General features: G+C 34.9%; 4 protein-coding genes across 5 annotated transcripts; 1 reads left to right on the top strand and 3 right to left on the bottom strand.

Annotated features, from left to right (window-relative positions):
- Window positions 1-1,718: 1,718 nt before the first annotated feature.
- LOC125219872 (zinc-finger homeodomain protein 6-like) lies at window positions 1,719-2,634 on the bottom strand. The gene has a single exon (XM_048121955.1). The coding sequence runs from the start codon at window positions 2,445-2,447 to the stop codon at window positions 1,803-1,805; it is 645 nt and encodes a 214-aa protein (XP_047977912.1). The 5' UTR covers window positions 2,448-2,634; the 3' UTR covers window positions 1,719-1,802.
- A 4,754-nt stretch (window positions 2,635-7,388) lies between these two features.
- Window positions 7,389-9,057, bottom strand: LOC125217720 (3-ketoacyl-CoA synthase 4-like). Its single transcript, XM_048119244.1, has one exon. It carries the CDS (start codon window positions 8,996-8,998, stop codon window positions 7,487-7,489), a length of 1,512 nt encoding a protein of 503 aa, XP_047975201.1. The 5' UTR covers window positions 8,999-9,057; the 3' UTR covers window positions 7,389-7,486.
- Window positions 9,058-11,917: 2,860 nt separating this feature from the next.
- LOC125217719 (7-methyl-GTP pyrophosphatase) lies at window positions 11,918-13,678 on the top strand. 2 transcript variants are annotated; one of them, XM_048119242.1, is made up of 6 exons: window positions 11,918-12,015; window positions 12,103-12,174; window positions 12,244-12,318; window positions 12,527-12,610; window positions 12,819-12,890; window positions 13,610-13,678. In XM_048119242.1, exons 1-6 carry the CDS (start codon window positions 11,983-11,985, stop codon window positions 13,661-13,663), a joined length of 390 nt encoding a protein of 129 aa, XP_047975199.1. In that variant the 5' UTR covers window positions 11,918-11,982; the 3' UTR covers window positions 13,664-13,678. The 2 variants fall into 2 exon arrangements, with proteins under 2 accessions (XP_047975199.1, XP_047975200.1); XM_048119243.1 differs by lacking the exon at window positions 12,819-12,890.
- Window positions 13,679-20,354: 6,676 nt separating this feature from the next.
- On the bottom strand, window positions 20,355-23,132 carry LOC125220506 (protein Brevis radix-like 1). Its single transcript, XM_048122670.1, has 3 exons — window positions 23,031-23,132; window positions 22,330-22,691; window positions 20,355-20,802 (listed from the first exon to the last, which is right to left on the bottom strand). The coding sequence occupies exons 1-3, from the start codon at window positions 23,130-23,132 to the stop codon at window positions 20,616-20,618; spliced, it is 651 nt and encodes a 216-aa protein (XP_047978627.1). The 3' UTR covers window positions 20,355-20,615.

The raw sequence follows: 23,132 nt of genomic DNA, 5'->3' as shown, positions 1-23,132 counted from the left end.
ATTTTTATTTATGTAATTTTAAGTTTTTTATTTTAATTTCACAAATAGCATAATAATTTAAAAATTATAGGGGTATGCACCATTAATATAAATGTCAATTTATTTTCTTAAAAATGCTACGTTTACATCAAATGAGTGTTTATTAATTGATAAGGTAATATCACTTCATATCTTTGTTTAATATGTTCAAGGTTTTAGTGATTCTGAATGCTTTTATGTACGAAAGTGTAGCTTAACAGCTCATAAAAAGTTTCAAGTTTTGCTCGATTATGTAAGTCATCCGAATGATATTCATTGTCCACCTAGGGATGGGTACGTACGATATACCTTATCCAAACCATCATACCGTATACCTTACTGTAAATGCGGTATGTGAAAAAATCATACTCTTACCTTACCAAAATTTCCGGTATACCTTATTTTCAGTATGGCGAATTTCCATATCGATATCATACCTCATTTTCGGTATACCGTGCCGAAGTTCGGTATACCTTACTTTTGCGGTATACCTGAGTTTTTAGAATATTATTTATATTTATAATTTAAAAAATATATTGAATATATTTATTCATGATTATATTTATATTTCACAATAGGTTTTATAATTTAAAATATATAAATTATATTTTATATATAATTTTATTTATATTTTACGGTATTTACCTTAATTTACGGTATATACCAAATTCCGGTATGCCACGGTGTATGAAAATTCATACCTTACCGAAATCTTTCAGTAAGGTATCATACCATACCGAAAATCATGGTATACCGAAAATTCGGTATTTTCAATATTTTTTAGGTATGATAAGTTCGATATTTCGGCATTTTTCTCCAGCCCTATGTCCACCTTTTATGTCTAGTTTACTATTCAAACCTCTAAAATATTTACTCCCTCCATCCCACATAATTTTACCCAGTATTCCATTTTAGTCCGTCCCACATAATTTTACTCATTTCACTTTTACCATTTTGTGTAGTGGACCCTGTATTCCACTAACTCATTCCTACTCACATTTTATTATAAAACCAATACTTTAATAGTAGGACCCACATCCCACCAACTTTTTCAACTCACTTTCTATTATATTTCTTAAATTCCGTGCCAAGTCAAACTGTGTAAAATTACGTGGGACAGAAGGAGTATTACAGTATAAAATAAAATTTATTAGTATAATAGTATAATATTACTACTAGCTAGTAGTATTAGTTTTTAAAAAATGTAAAGTAAAAATTTACATACTCTATTTTTTACTATATCAATTCTAATGATTAATTAATCTAAATTCTACAAAAATAATTGCATATTTCAAAATTTGATACAATATTTTGTTAATAAAATTAAGTGAAGGCTTATAATTAAATTTAAAACTAAACAAAAAAATATGAATAACAACGGAAAAAAAAGTGGACCAATAGAATCATTCGTACATCAATTGCTTTTTCAAGTAAATCAAAGAGAAACCAATAAAGTGACAGAAGAGATAATAATTAATGAAAATTTCGTGAAACAAATTATGAATAATGGGTGCTCCCTCAACTCACAGCATGCCCATGTTCCTCTTCTGAACTTATAATAATTCAACCTCCACGTCGCATAGATAGAAATCTACAACCACTATGATATTAAGCTTTGAAATTTAGTACTCCTACTTAATGAATTGTTAATTCACCCAAAAAATCCCAGTAGGATAATACAAAAGGATAGCAATAATTAATTATATATGAAAATTGAAAGGCATAATTAAATGAAATAGTGAAGAGTAACATAATAAATAGGAAATCTGGAAAAATAAAAAATCCTAATTTACATTTGGAAAGATGGTGGTAGTTTTATTGGTATTGGAATTGGAAGAAGAAGAAATAGTCTTATTGTTATGCATCCAAACCTTGAAAACCTGCCTCTTGACTCCCGTCTCCGCGCAAAACCTCTGCATCTCCACGTCGTCTTCTCGAGGGATCCTCCACCCCACCTTCTCCGCGAACTCCAGCATCTTCTCCTTCTGCGCCGCCGTGAACTTCGTCCTGAACCTCTTCTGCGGCGGCGCCGGCGCCACCGCGTTCAGATGGAACGCGCTGAAGTTGAGCTCCTCGCTGGACGAGTCTCCGCCGCCGCCGAAGGCCATCCTGACCGGCTGCATCGCGCGGTGGGGCAATGGCGGAGTGAGCTGGAGCGGGTGGACCATGGCCGACCCGGCGGCGTCCTTGCGGTGGAAGTTGCGGTGGCAGGAGCAGGCGGCGCAGTTGAGGGCCTCGAGGGAGCCCTCCGCGCCGCCGGGCATGAACTCGCCGCAGCCGTCGGTGACGTTGCCGCCGATGTTGGCGGCGTGGTTCTTGAGGCACTCGCGGTAGCTGACTCGCGGGTTGGCGGGCTTGGGTCTCGACCCGCCTCCGCCGCTAGTCGGGTTGGTGATTTCCTTGTTGTCTTCAGCACCACTGAATGACATGATGAATGATTGTGGGAGAAGGAAGGAAGGGATGTATGATTCTATGTGCTGTTCATGGTTAGAGAAAATGATGGGGAATTGAATTGTAATTAAATGGGAGGTGGTGTTGCTGGCTGCGGTTCCAACAAGAGACAGCTTGGTTGCTTGTAATGAAGCTGAGAGAGAGAAAGGGGAGGGTGAGAAGAAAACAAGAATCGTCGCAGAAGAGAAAGAAAGAAGGCCGACAGAGTCATGTTCCTTCTGCCACATGGCCCCATCCCACCCATTCATTACTGCCCCCCTATTTCTTATCTTCATTCATTTCCCATTTTTTTACCTTCATATAACACTATAACGGATACATTTGTGCTATGGAAAATCTTACGGACTATGAAATGAAATCGGTGAATCCAAAAATTTAAAGAAGTTGTTATTTATTTAATTGGAAATTGGAAATTGGAAATTGGAAAATGAGTAAGTACTTATGTGATTACTTATGCAACTACTAGCTAGTTTCTGTGCCCGCACGGGGCACCACAACATTTTTAGGTTTAGTTTAAATGATACTTTTATAAAAATATAAATTTGGGCCAAATTAAGATCCACTTTAGTCTCTAGGCCCAAGAAACAAAGTCAAACCCATACCAACCCAAATGAAAAAAAATGGAATTGAAACAATTGTTGGTATGGGCTTTACCCCATACCTTAGCCCATCGGATAAATAATTGTTGGTATGGGCTTTACCCCACACCCTCGCCCATCGCATTCCTATGAGGTACACTTACTACAAAGTACAAACTAATTACTCACAGTACTATTGTATTTTATTATCAAAATGGCTAATGGACCATAGTCCAAAACTAACACTTAACCATGAGAGCTTTATAAATTACTATAAACAAAAATTTGCATGGAGCATTTATATAATCAAATTTAGTACTTTCTCTGTTTTAAGGTAGTTGTGATATTTCTTTTGAACACGAGATTTAAGAAATTGATGTGTTAACTATTAAAGAGAATAAAAATAAGAGAGATGAGTAGAAAGTATATATGACCACGAATAAGGTTTTTGCCTAAACAAGAAATGATTCAATTATTTTGCGACAATCCAAATTGGAAATACGACTTACCTAATTGGGACGCAAGGAGTATCATTTTCATTTAACTACAATATTATTATTGGTTGAATACCAATATCATTTTTCAATTTTCAAGCATTATTGTTGGATATTGGTGTGAACTATTATTTGAGCTGCCTTTTATTTGAGCCCAGAAGGAATTGATTGGGCTGAGCCCAATGACTTATCTCCTCTCACCAGATGCTGCCACGTGCCCCCTCTCCTGGATCATGCTCCTTCACCGCTGGATGTATGGTTGTGTTTGTTATGTGAGAGCCGACTCTTTGAGTCTCATTCACTCTCTAATCTCTCTCTCTCTACACTCGATTCAGTGTATTCTCTCTATCTCTTCTCTCTTCTTCTCTGATGAGTCTCCGACCATCTATTGGTGATCTTTCAGGGTTCTTTGAGTGGTAGATCTTTTGTGAGTGCTGGAAGAAGGCAATCTCTTCGATTGCTTGGGTGCTGGAGAAGAACTAGGGTTTGTGATACTTGAAGGTTATGTTCTGAGGTTTTGTTCAATGGAACTTGATCTGGAGTGTGGGGAACTTGTGGTGAAGGCATCGGTGGTGTGAGGATGAACTCTAGTCGGTCCAGTTGTGCTCCCTTGGATCTTGTTCTGGTAGAATAGATTAGTGTGGTTGTGGTGGGTTCTGAGCCAAGAATCTTTGATCTATTGTTATACTCTTTGTTCCTAGTTAGTAATCTTTGTTTAGATCCGAGAGGATCCTTCTTGTTATTACTAACTGATTTGTTAAGTGTGCAGATTATGGAGCTAGCAAGGATACTAGCTTAGATCCATTCGAGATCTTGTAATAGCTAGGGTTTTGTGTTCTTGTACCTAATCTGTAATATCTTGATTCGTGTTATAACATCAGCCGCGTGGGGAAGAGTTTGGCTGAGCTCTCTTGTACAAGAACAAAGAGGTCTCGGTAATTAGTGAATCTAGACTAATCTGATCCCTATAATTATAATAGTTAGTTATCATGGAAGACGTGAGTTACCATTTGATTATTTCGTCATTGTATTGGATTAATTAGTAAATAATCAAAATTAAACCTGGTGTGAACTGCACAAGAATTTGCTGATCTTATGAAAAATAAATGAATTGTCCTTTATAAGGGCTTAGATTCAACTTAAGTACAAATACACGTGTTTAACAAGACATTCATTCCTCACACATTTCTTCAACTACTAAGTGACTAACCATCCATAACACACCGAATAAGATACAAATGGTCCAAGTATTAATTAAAATTTTCACTAATTTTTCAAAATGAATAGGACCACCATCTAACAAGATGCTGGAATATTAATTCTATATATTCCTGATAATTTTTTATTAATTAAAGTATAAATATTGCAATATCTAGGAGGAGTAGTTAATTATTCGAGCACATACGAAACTTTTTATACTGTATTAATTAAATCAATTTTTTATGGTTTGGGATTATGTGTTGCACTGTTTGTACCGCGCAATGCATTCAACGAAGCAAATGTTTTAGTACTACTATTTATTTTCTAAACAAAGAACTTTTTGTTTTCAATTGTGTTGATTCACAAGTAATTTCACCACCAAATCCATTATTTATATTTGTCGTGGGAAATGACAGCCTAATAAAGCTAAAAGCTCCGGTTAATGGAGTATCGTGGGGATGGGAGAAATTAATTTTTGACTTTTATGAATAAAAAGTTGAAATTCATGGCAACTTTTTGTTTAGAATAAATGTATACTTATTCGGAAAATTGAGTACGTTGAGTACAAATGCAATTATAATCGCCTTTATGAAAAAATCAGCCAACAAGTTGAAATAAATTACATTAGTTTCTCTAATAAGTTTAAGGTTATAGATCTTCCGATTGGTACGTATTGTATATTTTACACCACTTTTTATAAATTCGCTTAATCTATAAAAATAGAATGACTCAACACGAAAACCGTTCGTTTCTATTAAAATTAAAATAGAATGACTTTAACATTGTTGTCGTTTAATTAGTTTACTTTTATGATATTTTTAAATAATCATCATTGACATAATTAATTTAACGAATATAATAATATAAATTTTGTTTCATTCTTTTATTTATTTTTTAAAGTTAGTAGATAAAATGGACATATTGAATTTTATGCAACTTATAAAATTAATTTAATTTTTTATGCAACTAATTAACGTGGACTAAATGAGAATGATAATCATAGTATTCACGTAAAGTATATAAAATAACATTTTTCTTTTCGTATCATATCCATTATGTATTTATTTATGGGCCAACTATTTCGTAGGTGCATGTTTAAAGCTCTAATCCGACAAGTTTTGAATATAGAATCCGGTCATAATATATTGTTGTCGAAGAATATCATTAACTAAGGTTTTAAAGTATCCTAAGTGACTAAGTCTATCACTATGTCGTGGTTCCATATATTGTTGAGTATTTCTAGTTTTGAAAAACACACTACATATAAGGATTAGTGATTGGACCTAATTTTGTTATGTTGAAATGAGAACTAAAATAAATTTGTAGGCGTTTATTTTTATCTAATATATTTTGTGACTAGCTCCTTAATTTGCATTATGTTCTGTTATAACCAGAGCTGCTAAATCGCAAATTATAGTAGTATTTTCTATTGGGGACCTCATTTATTTTCAAATAAATACACTATGTTATGTCATTTCAATATTAGATTTGTAGTTGCCCGACATATTAGAAAATTTGTTGTTGAATTGAGCAATTGGGGTACTGGCGGATATATCCACTGGTAAACAAACTTTATTGGAAAATTTTACGTATCAACGGATGAGCACTGCCGGAAATACTACTAATGATTATCGATCCTTTAGTAAATTCTATAGTGATAGATGTTGGCACATACACAGTGGCGGATCCAGGACTCATAAACGGAGGGGGCGAAATGTATATTAGTAGGTTGGTTTAGGGCGAAAATGACAATTTTTTTTCGATTTTCGGGGCGACATCGGGGCAAACGGAGGGGGCGAACATGATAAATTTACGTCCGTATAAAAGGAAATTAGTCGCACCCTCCCCGATCCGCCACTGCACATACACATGGCTCCAAAGTTCATCCACGATCTGTCGATATGTCCATTAACAAAGGTATTAAAAGCAACATATAGTGCATTGATACTTAGCAATTGACAAATTTTCAGGTAATGTAAGTTGTTTGAAGAATGAAACTCTACTTTCCTTGCTCCTATAACTTTTGGGTATTGTATTTCCTTTGATCTATATATGCTCATACATTTACAATAAAAAAATACACGACACTACTAATATATTTTCCAATGACTAGATCTCCAACGCCACCAGTATATTTACTAACATCTTTTTCGATGTTTTACCAACGTAGCTTAGCACGTACGTACAATTCTCATTATATGTACAGACGTGGTTACCTAAAATCTTTCCGTTGAAACGACATCCGTCGGAAACTCTTAGTTATTTAGTCCTAATTAATTGCACACATTGTGGACATATAATACTCATTATATATGAGCAATAAAATATGTATGTTACAGAATAAAATTGGTCAAAGAGATCGCATCTTGGTATATGCTTGTCGTTTTAGCATACAGTACATAATATATTAATAAATTATAATTTAAATCATTAACATAAGACGCACACTCACTCTACAGTCACTCCTCTCACATCACATGTAGTATCTTCAAATTCAAAAAAAGAGACAAAAAGTAGCATTGCCTCCTCCCTCTCTCTCTTTCCCCTGTTTGTGGATCAATTTGTATTTCTTGCAATGCTCTTTAAGCTTTTTCATTAATACTCAATCTCTTGCAAATACACAAGTATTATTTGGTAACATTACAAAAACACAAGAAAGAAAGCTGTAATTAAGTGAACATAATGAAAATCAAATACAGTAGTAGGATTAGCTAGTATTGAACCAAACATGCATGGATGGATGGATCAATTGAGTTTGAGTGGATAGTCATGTATGCAATCCTCCCAAGGCCCATCTTTGGGTGGCTTAACATTCTTAAGCGCAACCCACACAGCACTATTGCACTTGAATCCACTCCCAAATGCAATCTGCCACACCCTGTTCCCCTTCCTCATGCGCCCCTTCGCCTCCACGTACGCCAGCTCGTACCAAATCGAGCTGGACGACGTGTTCCCAAACCTGTGCAGCGTCATCCTCGACGCCTCCACATCCACCGGCAACAGCTGCAGGTTCGCCTCCAGCTCATCGATCACCGCCCTCCCCCCCGCGTGGATGCAGAAGTGCTCGAACGCCATCTTGAAATCGGGTATGTAAGGCTTCACAGTCTTCATCCCAAACACCTTCCTCATCACCAGCGTCGCGAAGAACAGCAGCTGCTCGCTCACCGGCAGCACCAGCGGCCCCAGCGTCGTGATGTTCGTCTTCAGCGCCCCTCCCGCGATCGCCATCAGATCCTTGGATAAGGAAATCCCCGTCTTGCCCTCCTCGTCCTCCTCCTGGTACACGCACCGGAACGCCTTGTCGTCCGCCCCCTTATGCGTGCGCACCACGTGCACCAGCTCGTACTTGGATCTCCTTTTGTCGGAGGACTTATTGGAGAGGAGAATGGCCGCGCCGCCGACTCTGAAGAGGCAGTTGGCGATCAGCATCGATTTCTTCACGCCGTGGTAGGAATTCTGCGTGATGTTCTCCGTGCTGACGACGACGGCGTAGGTGCTGCGGTGGAGCTGGAGCATGTCCTTGGCGAGATCGACGGAGATGACGCCGGCGCTGCAGCCCATCCCGCCTAAATTGAAGGTCTTGATGTTGCCTCTGAGCTTGTATCTGTTGACGATGACAGCAGACAAGGAGGGAGTGGGGTTGAAGAGGCTGGAGTTGACGACGAGGATGCCGATGTCCTTGGGGTTGATCTTGGTGTTGGCAAGCAAGGAGTCGAAGGCGGCGAAGATGGCCTGCTCTGTTTCTTCCCGGGCGGCCTTCATGGAGGGGGAGGGAGGGATCATGAGGATGGCAGCGGGGAGATGGGTGCGGTCGCCGAGGCCGGACTTGTCTAAGATTTTGCGTTGGAACTCGACGGAGGAGTCGTCGTAGGAGCCGGCGAGGCGGAGGCGGTCGACGAAGGAGTGGAGAGGGAGGCTGTGGTCGTCGCGGGGGCGGTAGCAGGAGTAGTCGAGGAGGAAGACGGGGCGGGGGCGGGTGAGGAGGTAGAAGGAGGAGGCGAAGGCGGCGAGCATGGAGGCGGAGATGACGGAGACGAGGTGGAACTGGAGGTGGGCCCAGAGCTGGCGGAGGTCGTCTGATGTCAGCTGCATGGCGTGGAGGAGGACGAGGATCATGAGCGGGGCGATGCAGAGGGTCAGGAGGTGGGATGTCAGGTAGTGGTACCCGAGCTTCACGTGTTTCAGGTTCACGCTTTGGAGGAAGTCGGGGAGGCGGTAGGTGTGTTCGCCTTCGGGTTTCACCTTCACTCCCTCCATTTGGGTGGGGAAATTTGGGGGAGATTTTTGGGAAGTGAGGACTACTAAACTAGTGTATAATGTTGTTATTAACGATGTAAATTGAAGGTTTGTGGCCTTTGGGAAGAGTTTTATAATGTAATTGCAGAAAGCATATGCTTTTGCACGTGATCCGTCGTGATTAATTATTAAAATATATTATAACTTATTACTCACTAATTTGTATATACTTCATTTTTATATTCGTGGGGTCTATAAAATAAGTAGTACTACTATTTGATTTACTTTTTAATTAATTAATTAGCTCCTGCATACATTTCATAACATTTGTCATTTATTTCAATTTTACTGTTGTTAGTAGTGAATTCCACTCTCCAAACTTATTCTCCTTATGTTTTGTTATATAAAACTAATACTTTTTAAAAATTAATTAATTACTCCTGCATACATTTCATAACATTAAAAAAGAAACGTTTCTAAAAATAAAAATAACATTTTTCTTTCTCAACACTACCTAAAATCTTATGCCGAAAAGCAAATATTTCATATTTAATGGGACAGAGGAAATATATAAAAACAAAATTTATATTCCACTAATTTTTCAACACTTTATATAGACATTTTTTGAAACTTGTATTAGATTTAAACATGATAAACATGAAACTTTAGCAGTACATGATATTGATTAGGATTTATTCTGTACTACTCTCTTTGATGATATGCTTGTTGAATGGCACAATATTTTAGAAGGCGTTTATAATGTGTTTAATAGAAAGAATAAAAATAAATAAAAACAATGTAGAGGAATAAAAGAGTTATAAAGAGAAACAAAGATAACTGATTTTGTATAAATGAGGATCTTATTTTCAAAAAGATAACTGATTTGTGGGATAATAAAGTGTAATGTTTTTTGTCGGTGGAATGGACTATGTTTTTTTAATTAAAGCTGATTAAAATAGAGAAGGATATAAGTATAGTGGCACACGAAAGAAAAACTGTAGGACATAGATCATCATGATAAATTAAACATTTTGTTTGATGCAATGGCCGGTCAAATAATCTGTTTTCCTATTTGAATTTCTGAATTAGTACAGCATAACAATAGAAATGATAATTTATTCACTACTATTGTAGAAGTAGTAATATAATTTATTCACATTGCATTTATTCATTTTCTTTGTATTAGTAATAAAACATAGTAGTAGTAGCACAATTGGTTAATAATACTCTTTTTCTTTGCAATATTCTCTATCTTATTTTAATTTCTTCATTTTAACTAGGGATGTCAATCTAGCCCGAAACCCGCGGATCGACCCAAATAATCCGGTAAAATCATAGGGTTAGGGCCAGAAAATTGTAACCCAAATACATAACCGGGCTACACGGACTGACCCGTTTGGGTCGGCAAGTTATGCAGGTTGGCCCGAGTGGGTTGCGGGTTAGCCCATGGGTTGAGCATTTAAAAAAAATATTATCATATTTGGATTTATATACTTATATATATTAAATATATATGGCATATGAACTACATATATAGTAATTATGTCTTCTTTCTCAAATTAAAAGTTAGGGTTATATGAAATATAGAGTATATTAATATCGTACTCATATAATCACATTAAACCCCATAGAATTGGTATACTATTATCTATAGGGAAATTGGTCTCTAAAACCATGAACTTTGCTTAAAATTTGGTATTTCCCATGAACTTTGAAATTGGTATATAATATCACGAACTTTGCATTTTGTTTGGTATTTCCCACGGCATGTTTATTGCTATATTTGACTAACTTACGAGGCTTTTTTATCATACTTGACACAATTAAATCAACGTAGTTTTCAACGTGACTTTTTATGCTACGTGTTATGAACTTAAAAAGTGGTTTCAAATATTATAAAACATATCAAGGTTGCCTATATTAAATAAGATTTTGATGAAAATATCTTATTTGAGTGAGTTTGGGAAATACCAAACAAAATGCAAAGTTTGTGATATTATATACCAATTTCAAAGTTCATGGGAAATACCAAATTTTAGGCAAAGTTCATGATTTTAGAGACCAATTTCCCTTATCTATACTATCTTTTTTAATTTCTTAGAATTTATTTTTTAAGTATACAATTAAGAACGTAATTTAACTCCTTTTGAAATGCATGATTTCCATTTAATTGTCATTTAATTGAATTCAGATTCGCACGTGCTACTAATTGAGCGATATATTTATGTATTTTGCTTCAATTTTCAATAGCTATTATTTTCCTTCTCGTGATCACTTAGATAATACTTCACTTTACGACAATCTGTTTTTTTTATAAGTTAGAATATTGAATTGGATAGAAAGAAACAAATAAGATCACTTCTGACTTGAATAGCCCGTGGGTTAGCTCGAAACCCGAAGAGTTAGGGTTAGGGCCAAAAATTTATAACCCGAAAAATCCACAGCTCGAATAACCCGCACCCAAATAGCCCGACAATCCGAGTGGGTTGGCCCGAACCCGAGCGGGTTAGCCAATTGACATCTCTAATTTTAACTATTTATTAAAATGAGTGCAGAAAAGTCAACGAAATCCTAATACTCCCTCCGTCCACAAACAATAGATCTATTGTTGTCTGACACATGTTTTAATGTAGAATTGGTAAAGTAAGAGAGAGGAGGAGAAAAAGTAGGTAAAGTAAGAGAGATAGAGAGAAAAAGTGAGTAAAGTATGAGAGAGGGAAGAAAAAGTGAGAAAAGTATGGGAGATAAACTTTTCATTTTTAGAAAGTGATCTAATTTTTATGAACGTCTCAAAATGGCAAAAGTGATCTATTTTTTGTGAACGGAAGGAGTACATGGGAGCAGAATATTGGGCCGTAAAGGCCATACATGATTTGTTTTGGGCCTTTGTTGGATTATTTTTTAAACCTGAAAAATAAAAAGAAAAAAAAAGAAAAAAAGAATACCGTTTATTCATTGTGTTTTGTGTTCCATTTTCAAAACCAGAACTGAAATTGAAGCGAAAAATGGATTTCACTGCTCACAATCAAGAATTCAAGGTGATCTTTGAACTGATATTTCTGTGTTCCTCATTTGAATGAAACTGGAAAAATGCAAATTTGTGAATATTTGATGTTGTGTCGCAGATAATCTTGGGCTCATCTTCTGTTGCTCGCAAAAAGATTATGGCTGATATGGGTTTCAAATTCACTACAATGGTATATTAGAATTTTTTGAGCTTTACCTTCTATTTAGTTTCATTTAGTTTTTATAATTGGTGTGTGTAGTCTGCAGACATAGATGAAAAGGCGATTCGCAAAGAAAAGACCGAAGATTTGGTTATGGCTCTTGCAGAGGCAAAGGTGCTCTCTGTTTCCATTCATGTTGTTAATTAATTATAGATAGGCAAAAGAAGAAAGGCTAATCGTGTTAAACTATATTAATTGTTTTGTTATTGTAGCTTGTGGAGAAATAGTATAATTTGTGTGTTTGCTTTAGTAGGGCTTTATTTATGGCCTTTTTCATCATTTAGATTGTGATGAAAATTGTGTGCATAATTTTGTGCCTCAGGCAGATGCTATAATAGGTAAACTGGAGAATCTTGGGAATGAAGAGAAGGATGCTAAGCCTACAGTTGTAGTATCTGCTGATACTGTATGTCTTTCATTTCCCCTGTCTATGCCCTCCATTTTATCGAATTTTTTCCGTGTCTTAAGTATTAACCCGAAACCTCTGATTATAATATTCTAAACTCTCTCTAAGTTAGTACATAATCTGGCAAGTGCCAGAAATCTTCTGAGGGGCTGTATGTTTTAGGTCGTTTCATTTTGAGTTTATGTGCTTAACTATAATTTTTCAATAGGTAGAAAATGTCCAACCAAAGCTTCATGGGAAAGACGAGGCAGAACCTACATTGCTAATCACCTGTGACCAAGTATAAGCCATTTCCTTAATTGATTCAACTTATCTGAGTTTTTGAACATGTTTATCAAGTGATCTCATTATACATTCTCTGATTTTAGTAGTACAAGTTTTAGAAGACTTTCCCCTGGCTTGAAAATTAACCATTTTTTATTGTGCTGCTAAACCACTGTTCAGTTGTGTGATTTCGTCTTAACTTACTTGGAAAGTGGTTTAAAATTTTGATCCTACAAACATTTAGGTGTTAAATCATTAACCACACAAGTGTACAGCCAATTTAGTGCTGAGTTTTTTCAGTTGTCCATTTACTTGTGTTTTACTAAAAAGTAGCTGGCTATCTTCAATCTGTTGGGTGAAATTCTCCCTCACACCTGTAGATTCTAACTCCTTGTAACTCAATATGGAATTCCATGATCTTGAATATCCCAGCTTTCATCAATAAGTTAATTAAGCCTATATGCTGGTTATGTGGTGTGCTAGGTCACCTGGGCTGCAGAAAAATCTTTTAATCTTCATATTCATCTCTGACTCTATCTTAGAATAACAACTTATAGATAATTTTTTCCAAAAGATTAAAATTAGCACCCAATCACTCATGTAAGTTGAGTATGGTTATTTGGCATGAGATACCTACCAGTATCTTCTGAGTGCTTAATTCAATGTTTTAGATATATAGATTGCAATTTTTACATGTTTTCTTTTGTCTCACTATATTCCTATAACATTATGGAGGTTGTGGTGTATGAAGGCATGATAAGGGAGATAGGATTCCTACCAAAGAACTAGGTCAAATAGAGTCCTAAAATAACAATAGATAGATAAGGAAAACCTTTAGCGGGTATAAAACTTGGTGCGCTCTTGACTAAGCATCAATTCGAACTTAGTCCAATACCCGCTTTTTATGGTTTGTAGTCTCTTCTTGTAACATAAATTTAGTAGTCGCCTTTATCAATGCTCAATACAAAATGATCTATCAAGGTTATCTGAATCATCTTACGGAACTGTGTTAGTCACTACGGAAACTATTATGACGTCATTAAGTATAGTGATTAATGAGTACATTTCTTCTGAAAAGTATATGGATGTATAATAGGATTTTTTTATGGTACTACTTTGTTCATTTAACATAAGTGATGCACCTGACCATATACCAACAACCATGCAAAAAAGCAGCTCTGAAACTGGGAAACTAGGCTGAAATGCTAGTAGGGAAAGGGGACATGAAAAAGGACTTGCAAGATAACACTCCAGATGGGCCTAACGGACAACTTTTAATATCCTCCATGTTCTGCACTAACCTAACTTCTGACTTCCAAATTAATATACACTTACCTGCATAAGCTGCATTCCAGATTCATTCAAGTCAAATGCATGAAACAAAATGATTTGATAACCTCTATTTGTTAAAAAGACTTTTTTCCACATGGCAAGCTCTTTGTAGTTTTTGTAAGAACCCACTCTCGAAATGACATCTCTAAGGGGATCTCCCCCCTCCCCATGGGGGCTTCTAAGCATCTAATAGGGCATCCATATGCAATGCAATACAACTAATCACATATTGATCTTTATACTCTGCTTTTGTCCATGTTATGCAATAAGCTGACATCTTGCAAATAGGATGCCACCACAGTGTTATTTTTATTTTCTCCTTAATGGACGAGGGAAGACTGTAGCCACTCTGCTAAAGCTTGGGTTTAGGGTAAATCGCACGCCTATCCAATAGTATGCAAACCACATGGGACTAAAATCTTCACAACCAGTGTGCTCTCAAAAAGATGCTATGGAGATCCTAATGGACGTCGGAATGATGCATTATGAATTTATGATGCACGTGTCTTAAGTTTTAAATATACATAGTATTTGTTACCTTGAATTTCATGAACCTGACATAAATTTTTATGTAAAGGAAAAGGACAGTTCTTGGAGTTTATGTTTGCCCAATTTCCATAGTCTGCACTACATACCAAGTTTTTGCTGAGAAACTGCGTGTCTCCTTTTTGTTATTACCTGGTCAATATGTCAAGTGCGAGCTTCATTTTGTGGATCAAAATGCTACTCCCTCTTTCGGTTTGAAGATAACTCTACTCATGATGTATGAATATTAGAAACTTTGTCTTATTGCTGATTGATTTACAAAATGACTAATTTAGAGAACGACAGTTCAGAAAAATTTCTTGTAACCTTCAATTTATCTACAAACTATTACGTGGGATGAATGAAGTACTCCTCGTTACTGTCTGGAATGTACTTTCGAGTTTCAACCAGAACTTCTGCTTTCCCTTTGTTTTGTTTGGTATCACTCTTTAATAGATTCCACCATGATGAGTAATTTGGACTTGTGCAGATTCATTTCCATGATATACCGGAAGAAGTTATAGAAAAACTGGTATGTAGTTTGAACTTATATACCATTGTAGCTTGTCTTATTGATATGGTTACCAATTTCTTCTGTTCTGTTTGTAGATAGAAGAAGCGCCTGTGCTCAACGTAGCAGGAGGGCTGATTATCGAACATCCTCTGGTTGTGCCATATGTTAAAAAAGTGGTCAGTATCTCCTGACTTTAGTCTTTCTTCCCCAAGCTAGTGTTAATTGGAGTGTGAGAAGCTAGTTCAAAATTTATTTGACAGGTGGGTGGAACGGATAGTGTAATGGGACTCCCAAAAGATCTTACAAGAAGATTAATGAAGGAGGTTCTGTAAATCGACTTCATTGCAATGATGAGGCATTTTAGTGATATTGCTGAGCTATAAACATGAGCTATCCTAGATTGTGAGGAATCTAATCTTATACTCCACTATTATATTGTTGTGACTCTGAATATGTTTCATGAAAATGTTCACTGCTAATTAACCACTTTCATGCTCTGTTTCGTATTTCATCGACTCTATATTTGTTAAAGATTATGAAATTCACTTCCTTTTTTGAGAATCTTTTCTTCCTTGTGAAATAAAGACTAGGTTACTGACAGAAAGATTTTCCGATGAACTTTGTTCTAAAAAAAATAGAATTAAGTAATTTCATTGGTTATAATGATATTAAACTTTTTCTGCATAGAATACTCACATGATGTGCTAAAACAACTCACATAAGAAATGGCAGTTCTGTATGAAACGATTTTGCATAAACATAGAGATTTATTTATCTCTAAAACGAGTATATGAAAAGCTAAAAAGGAGCACGTAGATTACAAAGCATAGTAAAAAATAGGAAGTTAAAGAAGAAGGCAAATTACAGAAATAAACATATGAAGAGGCTAAGAGATATGAATCAAGATTTGGTGGTGGTGTTGTAATTAGGAAGAGGGACCTTGCCGGTTTCAATGCGGTTGATATCTTGAACAAGCTTTTGGTAATGGCGCTTCACCTCTTCGACGCTCTTCCCGCCCACTGCCTCAGCTACATTCTGCCACCACTCGGCCGTGCCCTTGCCGTAGCTTGCCAAAGCATCCTCAAACACCTTGTTTTCCCACGCCGTCCACTTCGAGTTTGAGCTCATTTTTTTCTCTCTTTCTTCAATACCACAATATATTATGCTTATGCTTATGCTTATGCTTATGATCACTCACTAGTCACTACCCACCTCTCTTATATAGTAGTACTGATTTTCTCAACTTGGGCTTTGCTTTTTCGGTAAATGCAACCTTGTTTTTATTGATTGAGTCGAGAGGGAGCTTTGGGTTATATGGGATCGGATTCTCTCTATTCTTAAATTTTCACGCATTACTTGGCTGCCTATATCTAAACTTAGAAAGTTCATACTTTTCAAACGAGACTAATAAGGAAATATTTCATAGGGACGGGTGGAATATTATCAAGGGGCCACATCATCCACTACACAATTTCAACTATTTTTTCTCCTTCTCGTTGACTTTACCAATTACGCTTTGAAATTTGTGACAACCTAAATGGCTTATTTATATGGAACGGAGGGAGTATTTAAACTTAATATATATAGGCTTTTGCATTTGAGAAATTGTTTATTTCGTACACATGGAAAGTAGCAGTCGTGAAAGAAAAACTAGTGCCCGCAGGAGCGTAGCGCAGATGTCAACAACGAAAGGTCAGATCTTGGTGCAGTGAAAGAAAAACTAGTCAGTACGCTAAAATATAAGTACGAAATTGTTAACTTATGAATTACTACTATGATTAATGAATAACACGTGTTTCTTCGAGTTTAGCACTTACTAAAGCTTCATGTGTCCGTACCATGCAAGTACAAGCATTATCTTGTAAAGCGATATCAATGTCTCCATCTTTATATATTTATAGAAGCAGTACTTAGTTTTATTGCTTTTCTTTAGGGAGTTTTGTTGCATTAAACATTTTATTTATTCTGGGGATAGAGGTTAAATGAGATTTTATTTTGTTACGACACAAAGAGGTCTGATGAATTGACTTTAACTTTATGATATACTCCATCTCAAGATAATCAAAAAATGAAATTAACAAATGAAAAGCCACATTATAGTGGACCCTTGCATTTGAAGTTTTTGTCGAAAGTAAAAATTTATCATATCTATATCTAGGGGAGTGATCAATTGCTAACTCGTCATTTAATTGCTAACTACAACTAATTTAAGGCCACATAATTTTAAAAAATGTGTGGTCTACAATTTGTCACGTGTAATTTTCGTTTTTATTAATTAAATCGAAAAAATTAAAAAAAAACGCCAAATTAGGGTTTTGGATGAAAATGTCAATATAGTGTTTCAAAATATCAACAAAATGCTTTGAGAATGTCAACACAAATTTAGGATTGACATTGTATATGCTTTATATTGACATATTATCTTAGCTGTATTGACATTAGCCTGTGTACGAAAAATACGAAAATTCTAGATTTTTTTTTTCAAATTTTGACGTCGGAACATATGCATGTAGTATATCGTTGGAATCCTTATAAAATTATCTTTAATTTGATATATGTTATATGAATTTAAAGTTTTGAGATTTCTTTTAAAAGTTAGTTATAACTAACTTGACATTAATACCCCTATTGATTTTTATTGGAATTAATCCTATAGCCTTATTGACGTTTTTTGTTGATCGTATTGACATTTTGTGGTTAATGATCTAGGCCTTTAATTTGAATATCTAATGGCTATTATTAAATTATAGTTAACAATTAAGCATTGAGTTAGCAATATAACACTCCCCTCTATATTTATATCTATATCTATATCTATATCTATATATATATATATATATATATATATTAATTTAATTTTAATTTCTTATTAATCAGATCTATAATCAATGGTGTTTTTACTTGATAACACACAAAAAATTATTTTGCATGGAGCCCAGAGCTTAATCTTGAACACTCACAAACATAGCTATATATTTATAATCACCATCACTTTTACCAAAGAAGTTTGTACCAACACATGTTTAAATTGTTCAACATCAAGTGCGTGTATCTCTGTGTTTGTGACATTTATTCTCTTGGATTGCACTGCCTTACATCGATAGATGAAATAATGATGATTAAAAATCTAACACTATTCTTATTAATTAAAGGGGATTCGGCATCTAATTCACGAAATTTTTTCAAAAATTTATTTTTTATTCTTATGACGAAACTTTTCTAAAATTTATATTTTATTCTTAAAAACTTTAAATTTGACATATAATATCACGAAATTAAATAGTTGTTGAATTTTTTCAACGGCAACAGAATCCAGCTACAATAAAATAAGATGAATAACTATATCTAGTCTTTTAGGAACTTTGTAATCATATCACTATCATTTTTTGGTGGTAACCATATTTTATGTGATGTGATGACAAATGAGATATAGCCGGATTTTGTCCGCAACAGGAAAATTCAACAACTATTCAAGTTCATAGTATTATATGCAAATTTTTAATTAAGTTCGTGGGAAAAAGACAAATTTTTGAAAAAAATTGTGATATTAAGAGCCAAATTCCCCTTAATTAAAATGTGAAGTATCTATACGTAGGAAAATGAAATAAAGTATGAATAAAATATACGATTCTTTGTGATAAAAGATGATCTAGATATATGTGGAATCCTTATCATCCACATTGGCATCCAGTACAAATCAATCTTGATGGATTTTTTGGAAGTTCACTTTCATAACCTTTAGACCAACTTTGTGGAAGAGATGCAATTTGAAGATAGAATCCCCATTGATTCTTCATCTACAGATTCAATCTTGATAAGAATAGGTAGTACCAAAATATACGACCAGATTTTTGAATGTAACAGCCAGTATATATATTGATCCAAAATGCCTTTTTAGATGGTTACATAATAAAGCATTAGACATCCTCACACTAATGCATTAATTTCCGCAATTATAATTGGCTAGACATACCACATGACAATATTTGTTAGATGTACAATTTCTATCACATATGAAGATCATCATAATAGTATTCAAGTTAAGTAAAACATTTAAACTAAACTGAGAAAATAATTGTGATTTTTCTCTAATTTTCCCATTGCCTTTACAACACTGCTTGATGTGATACCAACTTTAGTTGGAATCTTTCTGAAAAATATGTAAAATATGCTTCGAGATACAGAATTCTACTGATCATGCATAGATCCCTTATATTTCTATTTCTCCGTATCTTTAATTTATTTATTGTAACTATATTCTTAGTTAATATTTTAACTTTTATCAAGCGAAAGAAATTAATTAATTCATAAAGATCCTTTAATTAATAATTTTAGTCATGTGTATATATAGTGCATGCAACATGGATTGGACTACCATTATATTCTAAGCAAATTTCCCAGATGGTTATATTTGATCACATCAAAGTGAAAGGAAAGATTCACTTTGATGGAAATCATAATTGCAGACAAATTAGAAGCATCTAGATTTCAGCTTCCTATTAGTATCATGAAAGCAATTAATAGTATTAAGATGAGAATTGGACATTGAACAGATTGATTCTACCATGCAATAATTTTGGAAGAATTCTTCAGCTATCAATTTGTTTTGAAGGAATATGAATGAGAGAAAGAATAGATACATGTTGTCACAACCAACTTGACATAAATTCCATTTCATCTCATTAAAATTGTATGGCTGTAGTCTTTTCACGTGAGATAACACTACAATAAGATTGGAGTTGGGAGATATGAATTCATACAAGAATATTACAGTCTGTTGATGTTACATGTATATATGCTCCCACTTTGGAACCCAGAAAATTTTCGAGGACGCCCAATCAAAATTAAGGGCATCTTCGTGTCGTTTATCCATGAATGACCGAACTTGTTATATTGGCAATGGCGTCTGATTCTTCTTTATTTATTAATGTTTTCGATTCATTTAATCGCAAATAAACTCACACGATTTGCTATATGTAATTGTGACATGAATGTTGTAACTAAGGTCAAAATTGCATTGGTGATTTGAGTATGTATTCATTGTATTGATCATTTCTCCAAAATCATAATCGAGCCAAAATAACAGCAGGCTATGTAGGTAACCATATCTAGTTGCATAAATATCACCTGGATTATCACAAATGTTGTGAACAATTCCAATAGTCTTTAATATGTTCCATGCTTCAAAGTATATAGCAAAACTAGCTAGTAATTCTGTAATTTCAAACTAACCTACAATGACCACCAAAGCAAAAGAGTAAAAGACCATTCTAGGGTTTTGTATGAGATCGAAAAGAGTCTTAATCGATTGTAGATACACAAATATGAAAATAAAAGATTGGCCTTGCTGAGTATTGCATATCATACCAGTCACTCCTGTACAATATTATCGTCGTCAAAAGTGGGTGCAGTCTCGTGGAAGACCTCAGCTGGCGACTCAGGTGGAATTCCGTCACCTGTCGTGCTACTTGTCTGGCTTTGATTGTACTTTCTGAGCAATCTATCTTTGTTTTCTGTCCACCATTCTTCTGCTTGTTGCCCGGAGAATTTTCTCTTACTATGATAAATTTACAAACTTTAGTGATGCTTCTACACACATATTGAGATTACTTACACATTAGTGTTCATAATGACATAACAACCTACCTTACCTAGCAGATTATTCGGTTTAATTATTTGTTTGCATCAAACATACAGAAGATGTTGGAGCAAAGAATGGAATGTCAATGAATGGGAATGACAAAGTTCAGCTTGTTGAAAAGAAAAAAATGCATTTAGGTAGTATAACAATACTAAAAATGCTACTTATAATTCTTTCAGCAGGAATTGCATTATTTAGAATCCTTGACAAATAAAATCATATGAATCAAAGTTTTCCTAGTTGGGAGACGATTTATTTGGTAAACGTGTTATAATATGTTAAGATCATCATAGCTCAAGACCATCAAGGTTTACATCGAAGTTATATTAAGCATGGTGATATATTGGTAACATAAATTAAAGGGATCCACGCATCCTTCTTCTCTCACCACCCTTCTCCACCATTGTTGCCACCACCCACAATAGTCAGAAGGGGAATCAGATGGAACTCAATTGCCTTATCTGATGATGAACCAAACAAACCATTCTTTTTATTTCCCTTTGTTAATTTCCTTACCTTACTGAGTCCTTTTCCTTTCCTCAGGTTGAACCTAGATCACTTAACTTGGAACCCTTGTTCAATTATTTCATAGATATATTTGCTTGACAATCTTTTATATTCGCATATAATTTCATGCATGAAGTTAATCATATTTAGTTATAACTATTGATGATTATGGTAAAAGTTAAAACTGGATTCAGTCTCTTTTTTTTTTCAGATTACATTTCATTATCTATTAAAAAAAGATATGCTCTCAATTCCTTAATAGAAAAGGCTTATCATTTTATGCATTAAATTAATAGATAATTTATCGTTGTCCACATGCAAGACAACGAATTTATGAAATGAAACAAATTCTCTTTATGTTTTTTGTCTTTTTGCATAAAGTATTCCTTGAAATACACACACACACAAACATATTATGCATCTTTTGCAGGATATTTGATGGGGTTGTAGTATAACTAAGTTAGAGAAGCGCACACATGAACAAATGCATGTAATAGTATATTATAATTTTATAGTAACCATAGGCAATATCATGATATTTTTCTTGATTTTGATTAACGAACACAATCAACTTTATCTTCTTTAAAAATGATACTAATTATTGTTCATGTAAAGTATTGACACATATTCACAAGCTACCAGTGACTTAGTATTCATTTATGAAAGCAATACCTTTTGTTGTAAAATTGGAGTATACACACATTGCATTAAAAGTTCATCTAAACAGAGAAGATCACAGTATAGCAAAAAAAAAATGCTGCCACATGATGCTTTTGTACTTATGACTGCTCTAAGTCGCCAAATATTCAGGAAAATGAGGTTACTGAAATATTCGTTCATGTTGGGGAGTTTGGGCAAATGGATGCAGTTATGATATGATTTTCAAAGTTTTAAAATAATAATAACTGAAGAAGCTTGAGATAGTCTGACGTATACCTGAATCTAATCCTTTTAAAGCACTTGGTTCCATTTGGTAGCTGATGGAGTGTCACGTAAACACCTGGTTCAAACTGCTCGATTACTTCTCTTTGTGCCCTAGCACTTGAAGTTTCGGGCGTATCAGGGACGCCTTCGACTCTTGATTGAGTATTTCTAATAGATGAGCCACTATTATCAACTGAAGCTTCGTAAATATTCTGGGTATTCAATTCGCGTGTTGGTTCAGGTGGCCTCAGGGAACTACCTTCAGATGCTAGAGCCCCGCTTATATGCAGAAGAGACTCAACTTGAGCTTGCACTAATTTGAAGGAATCACTCTCAGATATCTCAGGAGGTATTTTCTCCTTAATTTCAATCACCTAGAAAGCAGGAACAAGTACGACAAATCTTATTAGCTTTTGTACTAAAATAACATGTTTATGTTACTATATCTACTTCACTTAAAATTTTCATGTTTCTTGGGAGCATCAATTGGAATAAATTAAAAAAGAAACTAGTGCTCTAGGAAAATATATACGCACAAATAAAGAAACAACCCATGTACTTGATACTTTTAGTGGGAATTATTTATCCAACTGAGAAAACAATGTTTAAAGTGTTAAGTGTTATTGTTCAAGTCATCTCTAAATATATGAACTACATGTCATGCATAAAGTTCAATTCACGTCCTTATAGGGTCTCAACAAGATACAGATTACCGAGATCATCCAGCACAGCTGCCAGAAAGTTGAAGAAGCAGGACCACAAAAATTCTTGCATTGATACATGATAAAACTGATCTCTTTGGTTGTAAGATGCAT

This window comes from Salvia hispanica, chromosome 4, assembly GCF_023119035.1.
Source record: "Salvia hispanica cultivar TCC Black 2014 chromosome 4, UniMelb_Shisp_WGS_1.0, whole genome shotgun sequence".
Taxonomy (NCBI): domain Eukaryota; kingdom Viridiplantae; phylum Streptophyta; class Magnoliopsida; order Lamiales; family Lamiaceae; genus Salvia; species Salvia hispanica.
The sequence above is the reverse complement of the archived record's forward strand: the minus strand, read 5'-3'. Positions and strand labels throughout refer to the sequence as shown.